The sequence below is a fragment of the Enhydra lutris genome, unplaced genomic scaffold, assembly GCF_002288905.1.
Source record: "Enhydra lutris kenyoni isolate GAN:26980312 unplaced genomic scaffold, ASM228890v2 scaffoldscaffold20, whole genome shotgun sequence".
Classification (NCBI taxonomy): Eukaryota; Metazoa; Chordata; class Mammalia; order Carnivora; family Mustelidae; genus Enhydra; species Enhydra lutris.
The window spans coordinates 16,769,252-16,792,199 of NW_019154104.1; the positions used below are offsets into that span (position 1 = coordinate 16,769,252).

At 39.0% G+C, this 22,948-nt stretch overlaps 1 protein-coding gene across 1 annotated transcript in view; it reads left to right on the forward strand.

Moving 5' to 3' along the window:
* The window catches only part of LOC111148513 (serine palmitoyltransferase long chain base subunit 2), a 113,989-nt gene that overhangs the window by 39,152 nt on the left and 51,889 nt on the right, over positions 1 to 22,948 (forward strand). Inside the window, exons 3-9 of the mRNA XM_022505126.1 lie at positions 834 to 988; positions 2,672 to 2,820; positions 4,683 to 4,807; positions 10,125 to 10,218; positions 13,254 to 13,359; positions 14,098 to 14,317; positions 16,837 to 16,963. Of these exons, the coding sequence (XP_022360834.1) occupies positions 834 to 988; positions 2,672 to 2,820; positions 4,683 to 4,807; positions 10,125 to 10,218; positions 13,254 to 13,359; positions 14,098 to 14,317; positions 16,837 to 16,963 (976 nt within the window). The remainder of the gene's footprint in view (positions 1 to 833; positions 989 to 2,671; positions 2,821 to 4,682; positions 4,808 to 10,124; positions 10,219 to 13,253; positions 13,360 to 14,097; positions 14,318 to 16,836; positions 16,964 to 22,948) is intronic.

Consider the following 22,948-nt stretch of genomic DNA (forward strand, 5'->3'; position numbering starts at 1 on the left):
CCAGATTATTTTTTATAGACTTAATTTTTAGTGTAACTTATTTCATAGTGGAAGGGAGAGCTTTAAGTGCCTGGTCATGGGAATTCATTGTAAGAATCTTTTTTTTTTTTTTTTTTTTTTTTTAAATCCCATCCAGGGAAAGAAACCTGAGATAGATATCTTTCTATATAAACTACCTTTAAGTGTTTCTTGTTTATCATTTTTCTTTGGAGGTTTTTCACTTTGATCCTCAAAAATATGCAGAGGCTGGAATTTTAATTCAGAAGTATTTTTCTTGTTTGAACCTGAAATTATAGTGTGTTTTAATGGTATTTCCCAATATATGACTTGGGAGGCAGAAGAGAAGTCTTTTTGAGGTTATTAGCAAGGAAAATCATTTAGATGACAGAATTGTACAACTAAGTTTTATTTTTATGACGCCTACTAATTGAGTTAATTTCTTTGGCTTTATATTTGTGTAGTCAGATAGTTATTTACAACCATGTCATACAGGTCAACCACCAGAGCTGAGTGACATTCACCTGATTAAGAGTTGTTTTACTTTTTTTTTTTTTTTTTAAAGTAATCTCTGTGCACATTGTGGGGCTTGAATTCATGATCCTGAGATCAAGAGTTGCATGCTCTTACTGATGGAGCCAATCAGATGTTCCCAGAGTTGTTTTAAAGTTGTTTAAACATAGAGAATTGATGCCTTTGCAAATGTTTTCCTTATCAGTTAATTCAGTGTAATTGACCTCTCATTCTCAAGCACTCTTGCAACATGGGAAGGGAGCTTGTAAAAATTTTCTAAAGTAATTCAGTTAAGTTCATGGTATTTCACCATCTGTTGGCAGGACTTTGTGTCATTGTATCAGGATTTCGAAAACTTCTATACAAGGAACCTCTACATGAGGATTAGAGACAACTGGAACCGGCCGATCTGCAGTGTGCCCGGAGCCAGGGTGGACATCATGGAGAGGCAGTCTCATGATTACAACTGGTCCTTCAAGTGAGTCTCAGTTGGGAAATTATTTCTTGACAGCAAGAAAAAAAGAATTTCTTCACTTTAGAATGCATCCTGTTGCAAATTGAGTAATCTGTTAAAGCGAGTAGAAGCTGATAGTACAGTACAACACACCTTGTTTCCTTGCATATTGTTCGTTGTTACCAGATTTTTTTTGTTATCTGGATTTTTAAAATGCATTTTTCTATTACATTTGATACTGTGTTGGGTTATAATTGAAAACAAAATTTGACTTACTAGAAAGAAAAACAACAACAATAATAAACAGTGGTGTCCTATTACACCACTTACCAGAATCAAGTGTCTGAATTTACTTCTGGATATTTTGAGTCCTCAAATGATTGAAGGACATATGAAATGCTTTTACTTAAATAGATTGAATAGTTTGGAAAACTTTTCATATTCATAAAATTTTATAGTTTAGATCGCACAAGTATTACATGGTTGCATTGTTGTTGTTTTTTTTTTTAAAACAAATAATACAGATAAATGAAGTATTCCCCCATGACAACTAACCACTTCCGTTCTGCAAACCCACTTCTCCACAAGTCTTCACTCCCCAGAGGTGACCACTGTTACCCGTTTGTTGTGTAGGAGTCCTCCAGGTGTTTTTTGTGGGGCATGTATGTAGTGAATCTGTGGAGTGACATACAGGTAGTTTTTGATTTATAAAAATGGGATCATATTACAGAAATCATTTTATGTCTTGCTTTTTTACTTGCTAACATGCTGGTAATCTGTATTCACAGCAAGTTCATTATTAGTAGTGGCTACTGATTACCCCAGAGTATAGCCGCATATAGTAATAGAGGTTGGGCTGCATCATCCTTGGTTAAAAACCTCAAAATCTCAGAGATCAAACAGAACGGTTTATTTCTTGTTCATACTCTGTGTCTGCCTTAGGTTGGTGGAGCCTCTAAACCATGTTGTTCTCACTTGTGGGCCCAGGCTGTTGGAGCTTCCAATGTGGGATGTCACTGGTCTGTGTGCCTGGGAAAGGGACGTGGCAGATAAATTGTGTAGTGACTTTTTTTTTTTAAAGGATTTTACTTTATTTATTTAAGAGAGAGGGCATAAGGTTCGGGGGGCGGGGAGGGGGGTTAGTTGAGGCACAGAGAGAGAAGGAGAGAATCTCAAACAGACTCCCTGCTGAGTACAGAGCCCAACTCAGGGCTCGGTCCCACCACCCTGAGGTCATGACCTGAGCCAAAACTCAAAGAGTCGAATGCTAAACTGACTGAGCCACCCAGGTGCCCCATTGTGTAGTGACTCTCAAAGGATCTTTATGCATGTATTTTTTCATATGTGTGTGGAAATTGCTGAGTTAAAGTGTGTGTATATTTTTTAAATGGATAAGTACTACCAAAGTGCCTTCCAAAAAAAAAGAAAAGTACTGGCTGATATTCTTATCTACAGTGTATGGAGACTATCCTGGCTAACATGGATATGGTCATTCTTTAAATCTTTATCATCATTGATAGGCAAAAATTAGTATTTTAATTTTCATTTCTTAATTGGTAGTGAGTTTGAGTTGCTTGTCACTGAGGCCGTAATCTCCTTATTTCCTATATATTGTGCTTCCTTTTGTATTACCAATATGTTTATTATCACATGTAAGTGTTTGATTTGCTCATGAGTTTCATGAACTTTTATGCTATTGAAATACAGGTACACAGGGAATATAATTAAAGGCGTTATAAACATGGGTTCCTACAACTATCTCGGCTTTGCACGGAATACAGGATCATGTCAAGAAGCAGCTGCCAAAGTCCTAGAGGAGTATGGAGTCGGAGTGTGTAGCACTCGGCAGGAAATCGGTAAGCGCAGGCTCTGTTTGACCAGCTGATGTTCTCCACTGTGCTACTCAGGAGGGAGTAATGCTGGTACGGAGCTAGAATAGTAAGCATCCAAATACATACTTTGCCATATAGTTTCTGAAGTAATGGATGATTTTAAAGCTTTCAACACATTTTGAGACATATTTACCTTTTCCATTGTATAATAAAGTGGGTCTAGAAAGATTCCATAAACATTTGATTCATTTATAACTTTAATGTTGACTTTGTTGGCTTTTACAAATGATAGTGGATAAGGGTGCCACTTACTAGTACTAACCTCATGGACGTATGAGGGTTAATGTGTTTCCATACCGGTAATTGGAGTCTGATAATAATTCCTCTTATAGGACTCTTTGAAGAATTAAATCAGCTAATTCATGTAAAGTGCTTGTGACATGGTAAACACTCAGTAAACGTTAACTATTTTTATTACTATTGTAAATCTATAAAATGTAAAGGTGAACAGATTTATGTAAAGATAGTTAATTTTTTTTAAAGATTTTGTTCATTTATTTGAGATAGTGCAAGTGCAGAGAGAGAAGCAGGCTGAGCAGGGAGCCAGATGCGGGGGTTGAACCTAGGACCCCGGGATCGTGACCTGAGCCAAAGGCAGGCATTTAGCCAACTAAGCTACCCAGGAGCCCCTCAAGAGAATTAATTTTTGTTCATAGGAAGATTTCAAATTCTTCGATTTTGTTTGAGAGAACTAAAAACTACAGAAATTATAAGGCAACTTCCAGGATATTTGTTACTGGGAATCACCCCAGAACTTAGTGGATTAAAACAATAATTCCTCATTATTTCTTGTGGGTCCAACGACTGGCAAATGTAGCTGGGTCATTTCCACTCAGGGTCCTTAATGATGTGGCTAAGGAGCATTGTGCCGTGGTGACATATAGTAGTCAGACCTTACATCTTTATGGCACTGTATACTTTATAAATTGCTTGAACCTATTGTCTCTTTTGATCCTCACAACAGTATCATGAGGTAGACAGAGCAAATATTGTTACTGGTATTTAGCAGAAACTGAAGCCCAGAGAGGTTAAATGACTTGATTAAAGCTTTGAGAACATGTAGCACCCTAGTTCAGCAGTCTTTTTTCTCATCCTCTTTTCTGAATTTAGCCAGTATCATTGATCAGTCTTGTTTGGTCCTTAAGGATTTGAGTATTGATGTAAAATCACGGTACAAAGTGAGGGGGGATGCTTTTTAACTTGTCTTTTGCTATATAACAAATCATTCTAAAACTTAGTAACTTAAAACAGAAAACATTTATTTGCTTGTGATGCCGCAATTTGGGGAGGGCTTGGCATTTATCTTGACTCCATGTGGTATGGGTGGGGCATTCTGGACAAAGACAGAGCATCCAGGATGGCTTCACTTACATGTTTGGCACCTCAGCCAGGTAGTGGGATGAGGTGAGGCCTCGTTGAGCCCTGCATTCCACTTCGATATAGTCTCTTGTCTTCCAGAGCCTCTCCCTCTCCATGTGGCCTCTCTTTACAACAGCTAGTTAGACTATTTTACATGGTAGCTGACTCCAAAAGTATAAAAGCAGATGTTGCAAGGCTCTTAAGGCTTAGATTGGAACTGGCATGTGTCAGAAGGGATGGGAGAAATTGTTGGCAACTTTCTTTACAGGAATTCCATCCCAGGTGGCGAATCTGAATGTGTTCAACTATGGTGTTCTTGATCAGCCCTTTCTCTTCATAATACTCTCCCATGGAGCTTAGTCTGAAAAGGTTGTCCCATGTAGCCCTATGATTTCTTTTTATAAAGTAATGAGTGGTTCTTAAATTTGGGATTTAGTGGTATTAACTTCATTAACTTCTCTATGCAGGAAACCTGGACAAGCATGAAGAGCTAGAAAAGCTTGTGGCAACTTTCTTGGGAGTAGAAGCCGCTATGGCATATGGCATGGGATTTGCAACAAATTCAATGAACATTCCTGCTCTTGTTGGCAAAGTAAGACTTAGGCTGTCGTTTATGAAAATGCTCTTGCATATTATGTTTTGTTTTGTAAAGCATTCACAGCAAGCCCAAGGCTGTTGTAAACTTCAGACTACACGTGGTCTACCCAAAGATGTTTCTGTCACAAATTTTCGATAAGTATATCCCAAGGAGACTTTATCAGTTGAAGCTTTCTTGCTAGAACCCATGATTCTTTCTCTTCCATTAGATGACGCTTGCCTTCTTCATTTCATACAGTTTTGAAAGGGATTCTAAGAAATAAAAAAACCTCATAAAAGGCTAAAATTTTAAAAGAAAGAATGTTTAAATTGGAAGGTTACTTAACATATGAAAATACATGGGTACCCTAATACTTGTTCTTATCATAATACATGTTGCTCAGAGATACATGGGCAAAATATGTGTATATATGTAAAATACATGTAATGATACAGGTTAAAAGTAATAATATAAGTAAATAATAATGAAGATTAAAAGTAATAGTAATAATAGTAATAAAAGTTTGTGTGTGGGTAGAATTTGTAAGGGGGTAGTTAAGGAGAGAAGAGATAAGAGACTTTGTAAGTCACATTTTAGGAGGTTGGCACTCTCAGCTTGAAAGGGCCCTGAAGGTTTTTGTTTTATTTTTTATTTTATTTTTTTAGAGAAAATGTGGGCACACATACACAAGTGCACAAATTGGGGGGTCAGGAGGGGCAGAGAGAGAGAGAGAGAGAGAGAGAGAGAGAGAGAGAATCTCAAGCAGACTTTGTGCCAAGTGCGGAACCCAACATGGGGCTTAATGCTATGACCCTGAGACCAGACCTGAGCTGAAATCGAGAGTTGGATGCTTAACTGACTGAGCCTCCCAGGTGCCCCTAAAAGACATAGTGATTTTATTTATTATTTATTTATTTTTATTTTTAAAGATTGTATTTATTTATTTGACAGAGAGAAATCACAAGTAGGCAGAGAGGCAGGCGGGGGGTGGGGGGAGGTGCAGGGGAAGCAGGCTCCCCGCCAAGCAGAGAGCTTGATCCCAGGACTTTGGGGTCATGACCTGAGCCGAAGGCAGAGGCTTTAACCCACTGAGCCACCCAGGTGCCCCAAGACATAACAATTTTAAATGTATAGGTACCTAATAATAGAGCTTCAAAGTACATGAAGGAAAAATTGGAAGAAATTGAAAGGAGAAATGGACAAAATACATAATTTTTATTAGAGGTCTCCATTCCGCTTTCTGAATAATTGATAGAAGAACTAGACAGAAACTCAGTAAGGTTATGGAACACTTGAAAAATACTATCAACCAACTTGACTTAATTGACATTTATGAAACACTTCACCTAACAACAGCAAAACATTTACCAAGATAGACCATTTTCTGGATCATTAAAAAAGCCTCAACACATTAAAAAAAAATTTTTTTTTTATTAAAAGATTTTATTTATTTATTTGACAGAGATCACAAGCAGGCAGAGAGGCAGGCAGAGAGAGGAAGGGAAGCAGGCTCCCAGCTGAGCAGAGATCCTGATGCGGGGCTCGATCCCATGACCCTGGGATCATGACCCGAGCTGAAGGCAGAGGCTTTAACCCACTGATCCACCGAGGTGCCCCAAATTTTTAAAAATTTAAATTATTCACAGTGTGTTCTCTGATCATAATAGAATTAAATTAGAAATCAGTAACACAAAGATATCTGAAAATCCTCAAATATTTGAAAATTAAACAACATACTTCCAAATAATCCATAAGTCAAAGAAGAAAGGAAAAATAGAAAATAGTTTGAGCTAAATAGAAGTGTAGCATGTTACAGTGTGTGAGATGAAGCTAAAGCCATCTCAAATGGAATATATAGCTTTAAGGGCTTGTAGTAAGAAAAGAAGAAAAGTTTTCAATCTGCCATCTACATATGGACTTCAAAAAAGAACAGCAGATTAAGCCCAAAGATTTCAAATAGAGGAAGGATAAAATAAAGCTAAATCTGGAAATCAATGAATTAGGAAAAATGAGTGAAAGCAAAGGTGGTTCCTTTTTTTTTTTTTTTTTTTTTTTTCCAAGATTTTATTTATTTATTTGAGAGACACAGAGAGAGGGAGAAACAGGCTCCCCCCTGAGCAGGGAGCCAGTCCCAGGGCTCGATTCCATGACCCTGGGATCATAACCCAAGCCAAAAAGGCAAACCAACTAAGCCACCGAGGTGCCCCCCAAAGGAGGTTCTTTGAGAAAATGAATAAAATTGATAAATCTCTAGCCAGACTGGTAAGGGTAAAAAATAGAGAAGATACAAATTACCAGTAGCAGGAATGAGAAAGAGTACATCATTCTACACATCCTACAGACATTAAAAGGATAACAAGGATATATTAAGAACAGCTTTATGCTGGTAAATTCAACAACTTAGATACAATGGACAGATACCTCGAAAGACATAAATGTATGGTTCTTTGACTTCACATTGATTATAATACATTCCTGTCCTGCATTTGAGTGGTATAAATCTTGAGATTCTTATTTGGAATTTCTCAGAATTTTTCACACTAGAGGGTTAAATGATCTCATCCTGCTCTTTCCTGGATGTTCAGAAACTAATCACATAGAATTAGGGATCTTATATACAGACTTGGAAGATACTACCTTAAAGATTTATCTTTCAAATCAAACATTACAGTTAAATGTTACTAAGTATCATTTAATCCATTAAAGGCAGGAACTAATCCAGTTTTAATATTTCTTTGAATCTGATACTAAGTTTCTATGTGAGGTGGTTGATTTTTCAGCTTAAAGGCAGGCAGAGGCAGTATATTATAGATTAAGAGCATGTGTTCTGGAAGCAGAAGCTTTCTAATGAGTCACTCACTAGGCTTGTAACCTTGAGCAAGATCTGTAACTCCTCTAAAAGGGAGTTTCCTCTTATATAATGTGGGGATAATAATAGTACCTGCTTCATAGATTTTTTTTAATGGGGATTAAAAGTAATAATGCCTTAAAAACCCTTAACCTAATGCCCAGAACATATTAAGCACTTAGCTTTTAACTGCTGACATTTAATTTTTATTTTATTTTTTAACTAAGGATATAATAGAGCCTCGTAGATTGATACATTAAAATGGTGAATAAGGCTGTCTAAAAAGGAGGCACATAGCAAGTTATATTGCAGATTTTGTCAGAAAAAAAGTGAGCAGGAAAGAGAAGAAAATAAAATTGTATGGAGGGGAAGGAGGGACATCCTTTTAAGGTATAATGGAATGCCAGGAGTGGTTAAGTAAAGGGTTTGAAGATTTGCAGAAGAGAAATTCAGTATCTCTTCATTTTCTGCACCCTCCTCGACTTTTTTTTTTCATTTTTAACACTTTTTTCAAAGATTAATTTAGCATTACAGAAGAGTTGTAAAAGAATACAGAGTTCATGTATACCCTTCAGTAAGCTTCCTTTTATGTTAATATCTTATACAACAGTGGAATTTATCAAACCCCAAAACTAAGCTTGATACAATACAATTAACTGAAGTACAGAACTTATTTCAATTTCACCAGGTTTTTCTACCAATACCATTTTCTGTTGATCTTCATGGGATCTCCTCAGTGTCTAGTGTGTGACAGTTCCTGTCTTTCCTTGTCTTTCATTATCTTGACTCTTCCAAAGGCAGAATTGTTGCTTCTCCCCTATTCATTTATATTAGTAGAGATTCGTGAATATTTTATTATTTGGGTCCAACACAGTTGCCCTTTGTTTTGTTGCTGAAGTTGTTCCAGTTTTGGCCTTTGGGAGATCTTTCACGTGGGCTCCTGTGCCATTTGACTATGCTATGATCCTACCACCACCCACCCACCCCCGCCCCGCCCCAGAGAGCACTTTCTTAATTTGTAGCAGAACAAGAGATTCTGGGCTTTTTTTTTTTTTTTCCTTCTTCTTTTTTTTCTTTCTTTCTTTTTTTTTTTTTTTCAAAACCTATTTTAGTTTTGGGATCAACCAGTTCTCCTTTCAGCCCTAGTATTTTTTTTTTTTTTTAACTGGAGGATGGTATTTAGAAATCAAGGTCTGTTGTGTTTATGGCCACTTGGGTGTCATTGCTTCTTGTCCCTCAGTGCATAGAGCTAGAAAAATATCTGCATGTATGCTAACTCATGCATATACTGCATGCATGTGTATACATTACATATACATTTTAAAACCCATCAGTCCGTACTGCTACCTCCAACTCTACTTCTTTTTAATGCACACATTTTTAACGAAGTAGCTTTTTATTTTAATAATAAAAGCTTTGGGGGCGCCTGGGTGGCTCAGTAGTTAAGGGTCTGCCTTCAGCTCTGGTTATCCCAAGGGACTGGGATCGAGTCTCACATTGGGCTCCCTGCTCAGCAGGGAGCCTGCTACTCCATCTCGCACTCCCCCTGCTTATGTTCCCTCTCTCACTGTCTTTCTCTGTCAAATAAATAAATAAAATCTTTAATTAATAATATAATAAAAACTTGGCTCACAGTAAAAATTAGACATCTGCTATTAAAATTTAAGTATTCCTCTAAGAATATTTTGTTAAAATCAGTGTGTGGGGGTGTGTGTGTGTGTATCTGTCTTCTTTCTTTTGTTCTCCTGAGAACATGCTGATACTTTCTGCAACTTACTCTTAAAATCTAATTGGGTATTTTGAGGACACTGTTGACAGAAAAACCTGTTGCTGAGTTCAGATCTTAATGGGTTGAAGGGCCTGATCTGTGGAATAGTAGGAACCTGGGATGAAATAAAATCCCTGAGAACCTCAGCCTTTTCTTGTTGCCTTAGGAGAAACTCATGTTTATTTATTAAAGTAGAGCTTATTGAGGGATTTTAAAGGCAGAATTGAGGCCTACACTTCATGTCAGTGGGGAGAGTATTAGTAAGTGGAATCCTCATTGATTTGGGAGGTATTATTAGGAGTGAAAGGAAGAATGCTTTACTCCCTCAGCACCCTTGTCCCCTACCTTTTCCCATGAATAGTAGTACATCATACCAAAACTCATATGGAATACCATCAAACCAGCAAAACTGACACCCTACGAATACTATCTGATACATCAGATTTTAGGTATAAATAAAAGCCTCTTTCTACATATCTGAATATTTAAGTCTGTCACGGGACTGAAGAAATTAAAAGGCTAGAATTTTGTATCTGCTTCCAAGTTAATTTTGCAAAACAAGAATATGTATACCTTTCTTCTTGAAATTCATAATTTTGCTGTTGTATAAGCTTTCCTTAATAAAATAGCATTATTAATGATTTTAGCATTTTGTCATTTGTGTAAGTAAGTCTTTCCCCCTAGCTTCTGACCTTTCTGTGCTGGTGGTTTTGCAGGGTTGCCTGATTCTAAGTGATGAGCTGAACCACGCATCGCTGGTTCTAGGAGCCAGACTCTCAGGAGCAACCATTCGAATCTTCAAACACAACAGTGAGTTTGATGACTTCACTGCAGGCCTTAGTGTTTAATATTCTCTGGGTTAATGGCAGTGGTAACATTAGTTACTTTAATAATGGAAGATACAAATGAAGCATGTAGCAACATTTAAAATGTCCTTCTGGTCCAGTCCTTTAAAAGTTACCCTCTTCCTCATTAGAAATAGAGGCTGAAGGAAGCATTTTAGTACAAAGGACAACATTTTCCTTTTACTTAACTTTTAGTTCTTTCATATTCCTTGTTTACAAGTCACTCGTTCTGTGTGCATTTATTAGATGCCTATGGTGTATCCTTCTGTAACACCAGGGCTACTGAGATGAATAAAGCAGGGTCTCATCTTAAGGATCTCCAACTCGTTAATGAAGAGACTATAGAGAAACCACTAGTGGAATACCACTGATACAGAACAGATACTGGACTACAGATGTGAGCAGATGCTATAGAGGCACGGAGGAAGATGGCACTGCCAGAACGTTCTCCCTAAGTGGAAGTGTCTGGTGTATTAGCAAAATAATGATTAACAAAAAAAAAGTAACTTTTGTAGTTAAAATACTCACGTGTAGGAAGGAAAGATTACCAAACTGTACGCCTAATACCATTTTTTTTTTTTTTTTGGCAAAATGTGTACACATACAGACAAAAGTCTGGAAGAATAAACACCCAAGTGTGAGATCTGTACTCTGGATGGAAGGCTTATGCATGCTAATAACTTTCTTCCTTCTGTCTTTGTCTTATCTAAGATGTTTTATAATGAGGATGATACAAACAGTATTTTGTTTTATGAAGTCCATGGCATTATTAGACACAATTGTGTAACCTCCTTGCTTACAACACATCATGAACTTCGTTTGACTCCATGGGACTCGCGTCCTCCCCTAATGCCAGGGTGACGGGTGGAGTTGCCCGCGTTCAGTCCATCCCTCAGTTTGGACATCAAGGTTGTTTCTCAATTTTTCTACTAAAAACAGTACTACCTACTCACATTTTTGCTCAGTGATCTGATTAATGGCTTAAGATAAATTCCTAGTAGTCTTAGGATGCCTGGTTAAAAGGTTATAAAATTTTTAGACTTTTCCAAATCGCCTCCCAAGTGTAATGCAGATTTTTACTCGGCAACATGACAGTGACTGTACTCACAGGCCGACGTAGAACATTATGAATCACTTAAATATTTTCTTTTTTTTTTTTGTAATTATTTTTATTAACATATCATGTATGATTTGCCCCAGGGGTACAGGTCTGTGAATCATCAGACTTACACATTTCACAGCACTCGCCATAGCACATATCCTCCCCAGTGTCCATAATTAAAATATTTTCTAATGGAATCAGTCAATAACATGTTAATTTCTATTTCTTTGATTATTAGATGCTAAACAACTTTTTTATACAGTTAATTGTGTTTGTATTTCTTTGTGAATTGGCCATTTTCAAATTGTTTCTGTTTTCCACTGAGTATAAGAGCCCTTTATATTAATTATTCTTTCTTCTGTGTTGCAGTATTTTTATTTCATTTTTAACTTTGTTTTTAGTGTATTGCTGGTAGATTTATTAAAATGTTGATGTTGGCACATTTATTGTCTTACAAGTTTTAGAGTTTGCATAATGCCTTCCCTGTTTTAAGATCATGAAGTTATTCTCTTATATTTTCTTTTTTGTGTTTTTTTTGTGATACATTTTTTTATTTAAGTCTTCAATTTGCATGGAATTTAGGGAGCATAATACAAGAGAGATAATTGAATCTTTTTCCTAAGTAGGTGATACGGTCAAGCATTCTACTATAGGTACTTCCTTTCATCTAAAATTTTGAGTCAGTATTTTTCTCTTCCTTTCTGTCTATAAACAGAGGAAACTAAAACAATGAGTGCATTTTTATTTGTCTCCTGCTGGTCGCCACACATTGGTGTCTGCAGCAGACATAGCAGCTTCACAGTATTTTCTGGGGTAGCATCCCCTCTCTGGGTTAGATAGCATATTGTGTTGTTATGAGTGACTGAAGGTATAAGTACAGTCACAACCTTTGGCCATTTTACTTGTGGTATGTGTTTGTATTGCCTTACTTCTGTTTCCTAACCAAAGTCCTTTCATGGGGAGAGCAAAATCAGATAACTTTGTAACCCCCTTTTTCAGTCCTGAGCAGTAGAGAATATAAAATCACATTTTATGATGGGGTGCCTCCCACCCCTGTTAAATGTACCCCAGACTTAATATTGCATAGATCTGGGGGCAAAGGTCCTTAAGGCCATTATTGCAGGGCAGACATTTTCAGTATGTAGCCCACTGTAGTGGTGGCAGTGGTCTTCACAGCCTTTATCGGTAACAGGAGAATTACGATGCTCAGTTGTAGCACAAGATAGGTTGTTTTCTGGGCTTGGTAACCGTCCTTAGGACCAGGAGAGCTGATCAAGTCAGACATGGAACAGTCTCATCTGATGGCCACATGTTCTTAGCACATGATCTCATGCATGCCCAGACTGATGTACTTTGAGCCTACCGCTAAAAGAAAGCTGTTCAGCAAGTGTTTATTGAGTGTATCCTAGGTGAAAGGAAGCAGGGCGTGTACTTTGAATTTTCCCCCGTATTTGCATTTTAGGAGGTGTATGCATTTGTTTATTTGCACTCTTGGTCAGTCTTCTTTATGCATGTATTTCTGAATGAGTCACTAGGATTAAAGATACAGTTGATTCCACAAATACAAAAAAAAAAAAGTGAACAGCCAGGTGTTTAACACGAAACATCGGTCATTTCACAGGCATGCTACCCAACGGAACCGCCTGTGCCTCAGTCATTTAGTGGAATTTCTGTGGTTGTGAACATTCATTACCTTTTAGATGAGATTGTCATTCAGGCTAGCAGGAGATCACCCATTTTGCCTTATCTTTTTCTGCTCAATTCGGATTAGGATTATGTTAATGTCCTTCGCTGTCTGAGACGTACTTCCTGAATAAGAAATGTGTATTTGCATTTCTGAAATAAAGTTCAGAAAGAGGAAGGTACTTTGTGCTGAAATTCTGTTTTGTGTGCTACAGATATGCAAAGCCTAGAGAAGCTGTTGAAAGATGCCATTGTTTATGGTCAGCCTCGGACACGAAGGCCCTGGAAGAAAATTCTAATCCTTGTGGAGGGAATATATAGGTAATCCTGCTTTCTTATTCTTATCTTTCTGATTTGGCTCCAGGAAGTTGTAGAATATTTTAAGCAGAAGGGAACTGTAATCAGGACTGCTCTGGACACTAAGGAGGCAGTGTTGATGATTTGATAATAAAATACCTGGAAGCAGAGTTAGCACTAGCACCGAAGTCTTTTTGTCTGGATTTTCCTTATTCTTTCCATCATGCTGATGGTCTTCAAATCCCCTTTCTTTTTTGCATCCTTTATTTTTCTCCTGTTTGTGTACGTATGGGCAAGAACTGGAATGTTTTCTAATGTGTCAAAACAAATTCTACATCATGTCCTTTTAAGACAGATTTTATTCTGGTTTATTTGCAGCCCTTGCACTTACTCTCTTACGTCCTTATCTTTTTTATTCTCTTATTCTGCCATTTTAATTTCATCTGCAGTGTAATGCAAAATCTAATGTTGCCTGTAATTGCAAGTGTTAGAAGACTCTTCCGTGACCTTTATCCATCTGTGGCGAATGAAGATCAGTTCTGTTCTGGTGCTTGTTTGAAAAGATCCAGTTTCCTTTCCCCTAGACATCTGCCTAGCTGTGGCATCATCTGACTTTGCCAGTTTAAAATCACAGGCAGAGTTGTCAAACCATTTAAAAAAGCAACAAAAAAGTTGGAAAAAGGAATAGTAATAGTAAGGTGGCCGACTCCTAATTTTGAGTTAAAAAGACTCAGTGTGTGTGTTTTGTATCCATTTTGCCAGCATGGAGGGATCTATTGTTCGCCTTCCAGAAGTGATTGCCCTTAAGAAGAAATACAAGGCATACTTGTACCTAGATGAAGCTCATAGCATTGGGGCCCTGGGCCCTACAGGCCGAGGCGTGGTGGATTACTTTGGCCTGGATCCTCAGGATGTGGATGTTATGATGGGGACGTTCACGAAGAGCTTTGGGGCTTCTGGAGGCTACATCGGGGGGAAGAAGGTAAGCGGGCCCTGCGGATTGAGCAGCTAAGGGTGCAGGTGCTTCTGGCTACCACATTTGGTGACTCACATGGAGCAGATAAGCATCCCGAACTGGGATGTGGAGATCCTAAATTTGTTTGTGGCTTCAGCTCACACTGCCAGCGGGCTTCACACTTCAGCTGCTCAGTGAGCGATTTTGAGCAACTAAAGGCTGGTTCTGTTCATTGTTTGTTGTTTTCTTATTTGAGCTTCGTCCTAAACGACATGCTGATCTGACATACAGAACACCCTCTTGTGTGAAAGGACGTGCAGTGGTGCTGCCTGTTTGCCAGTCTTCTTCGGGGTTTGACTTGCACCCGTAGTTTCCCAAAAGTAGTGAGTTTCTGAGAGCGAGTGGGAACAGAAGACCGGTTTCCCCGCCCTTGGCCTCAAAGGCATCATGGGTAAGCATAGAGACAGGAAGGAAAAGATTATTTTGCATGATCTGGTTTACTAGAAGGCATTGTAGTTTTCAATTTAAAAATTGTGTAATGAACTCTGAGGCATTTGAGAATCAGTATGGTGTGGTGGAAATTGTTGAACCCTGAGACAGAGGCCTAGGTTTGAATATTTCCCTAACATTGTGAGCCCTGGGGCAAAGCATTTATTAACCTTCCCATTTCCTTATCAGTAAAACAGAGATAAATATGCCTAGCTTATAAACTTGTAGTAAAGGTTGAAAAAATAGTGTATGTCCAAGCTACGACATGGATGAACTTGAAAGCATTGTGTTAATTTAAAGAAGTCAGTCGCAAAAGGTCACATATTATTTATTTTATGTGATATATCCAGGACAGGTAAATTAGAATGTAGATTAGTAGTTGCCAAGGGCTGAGGGGAAGAGGTGAGTGGAAGGTGACTGCTGGTGGGGATGAGGTTTTCTTTCTGAGATAATGAAATGTTCTAAAATTAGATAGTGGGGTGCCTGGCTGGCCCAGTTGGTAGAGCATACGACTCTTGATCCTGAGGTCATGAGTTCAGGTCCCATGTTGGGTATGGAGCCTACTTAAAAACAAAATAGCTAACTAACTAACTAAATAAATAAATATTTTCATAGTGATGAAAGTTGCACAGCTCTGTGAACATACTAAAGTCACTGAACTGTACACTTCAGAAAAGTGAATTATATCTCAATAAAACTTATTGTCAAAAAATACTCCATAGTATTTTTTTTTTAAGATTTTATTTATTTATTTGACAGAGGGAGATCACAAGTAGACAGAGAGGCAGGCAGAGAGAGAGATAGAGAGAGAGAGAGGGAAGCAGGTTCCCTGCTGAGCAGAGAGCCCGATGCGGGACTTGATCCCAGGACCCTGAGATCATGACCTGAGCCGAAGGCAGCGGCTTAACCCACTGAGCCACCCAGGCGCCCCATAAATACTCCATAGTATTAATAAAAATACATTGTCCAGGGACGCCTGGGTGGCTCAGTTGGTTGGACAGCTGCCTTCGGCTCAGGTCATGATCCTGGGAGTCCCGGGATCGAGTCCCGCATCGGGCTCCCAGCTCCATGGGGAGTCTGCTTCTCTCTCTGACCTTCTCCTCGCTCATGCTCTCTCTCACTGTCTCTCTCTCAAATAAATAAATAAAATCTTAAAAAAAAAATACATTGCCCAGTATTTTGTGGCATATAGTAGGAACTCATAAGTATCTTTAATTCCTTTTTAAAACTTGACATTAGGGAAGCTTAAAGCATGGACTTTCTCTTAGTCATGATTGTCTTTAGGGAAAACTCATTATTGGTTTCAGTCAAGTTTGATAGATTTTTTTTACCTCAAATTTTTGTTAATGGGACCAGGCTGACTTTGGAGAGTTGTTTGCTTTTTGGTGAGATTTACTGCTAAACCAGAGGACTTAGACTAATACTCTGGGACATCATTTTTGTCTGGTATATCTGTGGTTTTTGTGGCTTTTATACAGTTTTTAGTGTTTTTGAAGTGATGCACTCTTTTATAGTCATATTTTGTGTTTCCTTGTTGGGGTCTGGTACGTGAGCTATTTTGTGTGCCTGTTTTATTGAAAGAGTTAGTGAAGTTAAAAGGAGAGAATAGGGATATACCACTGATTGTTTTGGACTCCTTGCAACTGCCATACAAAGTTTTTCTTCGATCAGTGAGCTGGCTTTCCTGTTCTCATGAAAGACCCAGGGAATTTCTCAAAAGCAGTCCAAGCACTTTAATTCAGCGTTGTAGATCTGTTCATAACATTAAGTGAGATGTTCTCCAAATTTAGAGGGCTTCTTTAAAGCTAGTTTTTCTTTCTTTCGAGTTGTGGCCTGTTTAAAAAACAAACAGCCCGAGTGAGGGTGTTGGCATGTGTCAGACACAGTTGTCGCTGAGAGTGTCCTCTGACTACGGCGGATACCTTGCATCTTAGATGAGCGGCCCTCTTCCCAGGCTGTTGAGGGAGGAGGAATCTGCTTTTACCTGGAAGGCTGGCAGTGACATTGTGGAGAACTGAGGTTTCCCCTCTAATGCCTCGCTTCTGTGAACTCCCCAGGAGCTGATAGACTATCTGCGGACACATTCTCACAGTGCCGTGTATGCCACGTCACTGTCGCCACCGGTCGTGGAACAGATCGTCACCTCTATGAAGTGCATCATGGGGCAGGATGGCACCACCCTTGGTAAGTCTGTTTTCTTGGAAGATTTCCTCTGCTCCATAAATGCTTAGCAGTCAAACGAGCTCTTTTCCTTGAACTTTTTCCCTAAAATGAGGAGTCGGGTATACGGATGGGCTGAACTGGCAGGTGGGTGAGGCCTTGGTTGCTATGGACACTTTGCAGCATGTTTGATACACATGTGCCAGGAGAACTAGGCTGGCTTGCTTCCTATTGAACTTTCTTGTCTATAGATGGTAACGCTTTAACCTTACTGTCTTACTGTCTTCATAAGTCTTCAGTGATAAGCTGCAGGGTCTTTAATGAGTTGCACAATTTTTTTTTCTGAGTTGCACAATTTTATATGAAGATGTAACTGACTGTGTGTAACGATGTTTCATTCCTGTTGTATTTAAAAGCTGCTCTTTGCATGTATTAATGTCCTTGATTCAGTGCCTTTCGAAAGAGTTTCTAATTGAACAATAGGTAATAAAAGGCATCCTGAATTTGTTTATTCTGTCTTTGATGGAATTTGTAGTCCAAACTAGGCGCGTTGACATGAACACACTGAAATGAACAATGAATAAAATGTGACACTTGCTTTCTCTTTTACTTTTATTCTGCATCACTAGAGGGCAGTGTTGATTGCAGAAAAGTTAGAACAATTGTGATTTTTGTTTTGTTTTGTTTTTTCACTTCTAAAAGCATTTCCATTGTATGAGACATTCATTAATTTTACTTGCTTTTTAAATGCTTCTAAAATGAGTTTTATTCTTGTAAAAGATTTTACATTATCAGCCTTGAGCTCTCTACTTTTCATTTATATAATATTTTAAGATTCATTTGATTTGCATTTGAAAACAAGAAGGAAGTAGTCTGATTTTGATTGATGTAAACCTGTTTTCTTAAATTGGAATTTTTTCCCAGTTTTTTTTTTTCTGATCTGTAGTATATCCTTATTATCTCTAGCGAGAGATTTTTGGAAATAGATTTTCAACGTGTTGATCATTTTCAGTCTCATGAATTGATTCCTTGGAGAAGAAAATAGTTCATTCATGTTGTGAGCACAGCATGGAGCCTGGGGAGTAACCCCCTCTTAACATTAGCTACGTTACCATCCCTTCTTCCTCATGGTGTTCGTAGAAGTAGTGTGTTTTGATCTGAGATATAGATTTATATAGCTAGCAATTATCTAGTTACTTCACATAAGTGCATCAACCTTATTGATTCAGCATACAGACAGGTAACTAAAATGAATGGCTAATAGCTGTCAGAGTTCATTTTGGATAATTTCTTTGCCCTGTCCTAGAATGTGGATCTGTGTGATGTGTGACCTCTGCATGAATGACTTATCTGTACTAAGTAGTGAAATCTAGGCTCTGCCGGTGGTGAGAAAATGAAATGTGGTAATTAGTTACAGGCTTTGGGTTAGCACTCATTTTCCAGTTTATTTATTGCTTCTCTGACCACCCCCGAAGCTTAGTGGTGCGAAACAACAGCCATCAGATTGTGCTCACAGATTCTGCAGGTCAGGAATTCGGTCAGGGCACAGCAGGGATGGCTTGTCTTTGCTCCAAAATATCTGCGGCTGGAGCTGCCGGGGAAGACCCAAGCCCCAGGCTGGGATCATCTGGAGGCTTCTTCCCTCCATGTCACTTGGGCCGAAGTGACTTGCACACTGGGCTCAGCTGAGGCCATTGACCAGAGCACCTTCATGTGACCTCCCTGTGAGGCATGGGCTCCTTGTCGCATGGTGACTGGGGATCCAGAGGGGGGTGCTTCAGAGCAAGCGTTCCCTAAGAACCTGATGAAACCCCATGACCTTGGCTGATCTGTTGTTAACAAGCGGCTCACTGAGGCCAGTCCAGACTGTAGGGCGTGGGAAATCAGACTCCGCATCAAATGGGAAGTGGGTCCAAGAATTTGTGGCCATTTTCACAATTTGCCACTACCAGCTTTTATATATTTTAAAATTTACTCTCTGAAACTTTTAAGTAGTATAGGCAAACTTCTTTTTGCCACATTGCTTCTCTGCCAAAATAGAGGATAATAAAAATGTAACCCAAGGGGCACCTGGGTGGCTCAGTGGGTTAAGCCTCTGCCTTCGGCTCAGGTCATGATCTCAGGGTCCTGGGATCAAGCCTCCGCATCGGGCTCTCTGCTCAGCAGGGAGTCTGCTTCCCCCCACCCCTCTCTGCCTGCCTCTCTGCCTACTTGTGATCTCTCTTCCTCTGTCAAATAAATAAATAAAAGTCTTTAAAAAAAAAATAGTAACCCAAAGTAGAGAGAAGTACCATCTTTCTTGAATCTGGTTACCTGATCTTAATTACATTTGACCTGATTTCTTTTAGATTTGAGTGTGTGAGGTAATGCTTATTTTTATGGCATCATAAAATGCATCTTCTTACTGTTCTTGTAGTAGAAAGAAGGTGTGAATCAAGCCACAGCCCTTTGTGCCTTAAGGTGACCTTTAAAAAAAGGTACCTGCAATTAATTTACCTGGGTGTGAGTTTGTAGTAGAAGTGGCCTGCCCTGAGAGAAACTTATATGTTCAAGACATTGAATTTCATTCATTCCGCACACACTGAGTATCTCACTCCGTGTTAGACTCTGAATCAGAATCCACAAGAAATGGGCATACAAGCAGATGGTTTGAGAGGAGTATATATACTTGGGGAGTGCTCGAGATGCAGAGGATAGAGTCTTGTTGTATCAGTCCTGGAGAGTACTGTAACATTGAAAAATTGAAATTTTACTAATCACTTTGCCAAATATCCGCCTTCTGTGTGCTAGGTGCTATCACTAGACACTCCTGATGCATCAAGGATGAAAAACCCCAAACTTTTTGCATAATGGGGTTTCTAGTACAGGAAGTAAATTATACAGTGTGCTAGAAAATAAGTACCCCGGGAGAAAGGGAAGTAGGGAAGGTGGGTGACCAGGGGTTCTGGGGAACCAGTTTACAATTTTAAACAAAACGGTCGCTGAGAAGATAAGACTTTAGCAAGAATATGAAGAAGGTGAGGACTTGGCCCTGAAAATCCAGGAATAAAAAGGCCTAGGGAGGGAGGCCACTCTGTTCAGGACCAGCAAGGAGACCACTGTGGCCTGAGCAGAGTAGCGTAGGCAGAGGGGTTGTGGGGAAGGGTAGAGGTGCACAGGATGGCAGTTCTGACGGGAAGCAGACTTGTGAAAGGTGTTAGGATGACACAAAAAAACATAGACACACTGGTTCTCTTGCCCTGAAATCAAATTCAGATTCTGGTTCAGTATCGAACTCAAGATTCCTGTGAATCTGTGGGCTGCTTCATGCTGACAGGCTTCTCGCGTGCATCAGACAGCTGAAGAACATTATTGGTCCTTCATATTTTATGAAAAGGTACAGAAAATAATGTACCCGTGATCCCATATTTTACTGTTAATATCTCACCCCATATATGTCACTTTTTAAAAATAAAAAGATAACTAAAGCTCCCTTTAGTGTCCCTTCTTGATTTTTTTCTCTCACCCCTTCCCCAGAGATAATCATTATCCTGAAATTGTCTCTTTCTGTACTTTTATGCTTTGACTGTGAATTGTATCCATATAGTATCCATATAGTAACTATCCCCCACTGTTTGCAGGCTCACTATTTGCTGTGACGATTTTCAGGAATGTTTGTGAGATTTAACTGTCTGAATCAAAAGCCACCTTGATAAATTGTCATGTGTACAGCACTCATGTTCTCAGCTGGGCACGAGTCCAGGGGGAGGCTGTAGAGTGCGCTTCCGCCGTGCTTCTGCTCTTTCCCTGATAGGACCCAGTCTCCTGTCCTCTTGTGTTGTTAAATATGTTGTGCAATATCTCTTGTCATCTTCCCCACGTTACTGATGAAAATGTCCTGCGACATGTAGAAAAACCTGTGAAGAAAGTAGGTGAGTAAAGGAGGCCCACAGATGTCCCTACATTTGCAGTGTAGGAGTGCTAAAGCTCATGGAGACAAGGGATGGCCCACCTGGGACCATGATGGACTCCATATTGTCCCACATCACTGAGTCATCACACACTCGAGAGCATTTCTGTCGTCTCAGGGTAAAAATAAGTCACTGTATTTTAGATGCTGTCCATTTTATAGAAATTCTTGGCAGGTTATTATGTAGATAATAACTTGGGAAAAAATACCGTTTGGAGTTTTGGGTGAGCTAGGAACATGTGATCTTTCCTATTTTTGAATGATGTAATGTAGACTCAGCTACCTGAAAATTCACACTGTAACACACATTTGGGAACAGACTGCATTCCAATGACAAGGACTGGCTATGTTGTTTTGTGTGTGTGGTGGGTTTTTTTTTTTTCCCCAAAGATTTTTATTTGAGAGTGAGAGAGAGAGAGAGTGCCAGAGCATGAGCAGGGGAGGAGCAGGGAGAGAGGGAGAAGCAGACTCCCTGCTGAGTAGGGAGCCCGGTGCAGGGCCCTGAGATCATGACCTGAGCCAAAGGCAGAGACAGTTAACTGACCAAGCCACCCAGATGCTCCTGTTGTTTTGTGTTTTTAAATGTTACATAAATTGGTCATATTGGGGAATTTGTTCCGTAACTCATTTTATTTGCTTAATATTATTTGTTTGCATTATTCCTGTTGAGTGTGAGGTTCTTAGTCATTATTTTTACTGTTGTGTAATATTCACAAAGTATTACCACAGCTTCTGTGTTCATTACTCTGCTGATGGACATTTAGGCTGTTAGCTTTATTTTTTTATTTTTATTTTTTTTTAAAGATTTTATTTATTTTTTTGACAGACAGATCACAAGTAGGCAGAGAGGCAGGCAGAGAGAGAGAGGAGAAAGCAGGCTCCCCTCAGAGCAGAGAGCCCAATGTGGGGCTCGATCCCAGGACCCTGGGATCACGACCCGAGCCGAAGGCAGAGGCTTTAACCCACTGAGCCACCCAGGCGCCCCAGCTTTATTTTTTTTTTAAGATTTTATTTGTTTATTTGAGAGAGAGAGTGTATGAGAGGGGGGAGGGTCAGAGGGAGAAGCAGACTCCGCACCGAGCAAGGAGCCTGATACAGAACTCGATCCCAGGACTCCAGGATCATGATCTGAGCCGAAGGCAGCTGCCACCCAAGCGCCCCCCCACTTTTATAAAAATTTTTATCTATTTGAGATAGAGCACAAGCAGGGAGGAGGGTCAGAGGGAGAGAGAGAGAAGGATAATAATTCTTAGCACTGTTGTCTCTCAAACTGAGAGAAATGGCTTTTCTTTAAATCTTGTTTATAATAGTGTTTTATAAAAGTTTCCCTTTTTGATATGGTAGAATTTGTGAGTCTTTTCCCATATAGATAATGTGTTTGTGCCTTAAACAATCTTTTCTTTAGTCCCTGTCAGATGTATCTTCTGCAAGTGTTTATTGCTTTCTTCTACTGTTTTGTATCAATTAATTAATTGGTGGTATGTGTTTCTGTACAGCTATATGTGTGTGCATGATTTATTTTAGGGGTATTTTTCATTTTTATCTTGGATTATCTAGACTTTCTAGAACCATACATTTTAATACTGTACTGTTCTTCAGTTTCTATATTTGAAGAAATTTGCCTGGAAGGAATCAGGTTTACATCTGAGCTGCACAATATTTTCTGTGTCTCATTGAATTTCCATACTGCTGTGGATTGGAAATGGGGGAAGCTGAAAGGCTGTGTCTTTTGTGCTAATACCCTTTTTCTCCCAAAAGCCCTGTTTCACAGCTTTGTAATATCACAGATTTATGATTTTGTCTCACAGAGCCAGTGTTTAGTGTTTGAACACAGTGTTTTGTTTGAAGTATGTATGCAAGTCAATCAGTAGGCTAACTGCTAGTGTTACAGTTGGTGTCCAGTCCTATAATACCAAACATATAATGAAATCTCTAAGCCTTGCCTTTTCATTATAATTTTGACTGTCTCAAGTATTTTATGTTACTTGATTTTGATCTTTTTTTCCATAACTAATAGTGTAGCTACAGCACAATTCCAATGAGCCTGTAAAGTTTATTAT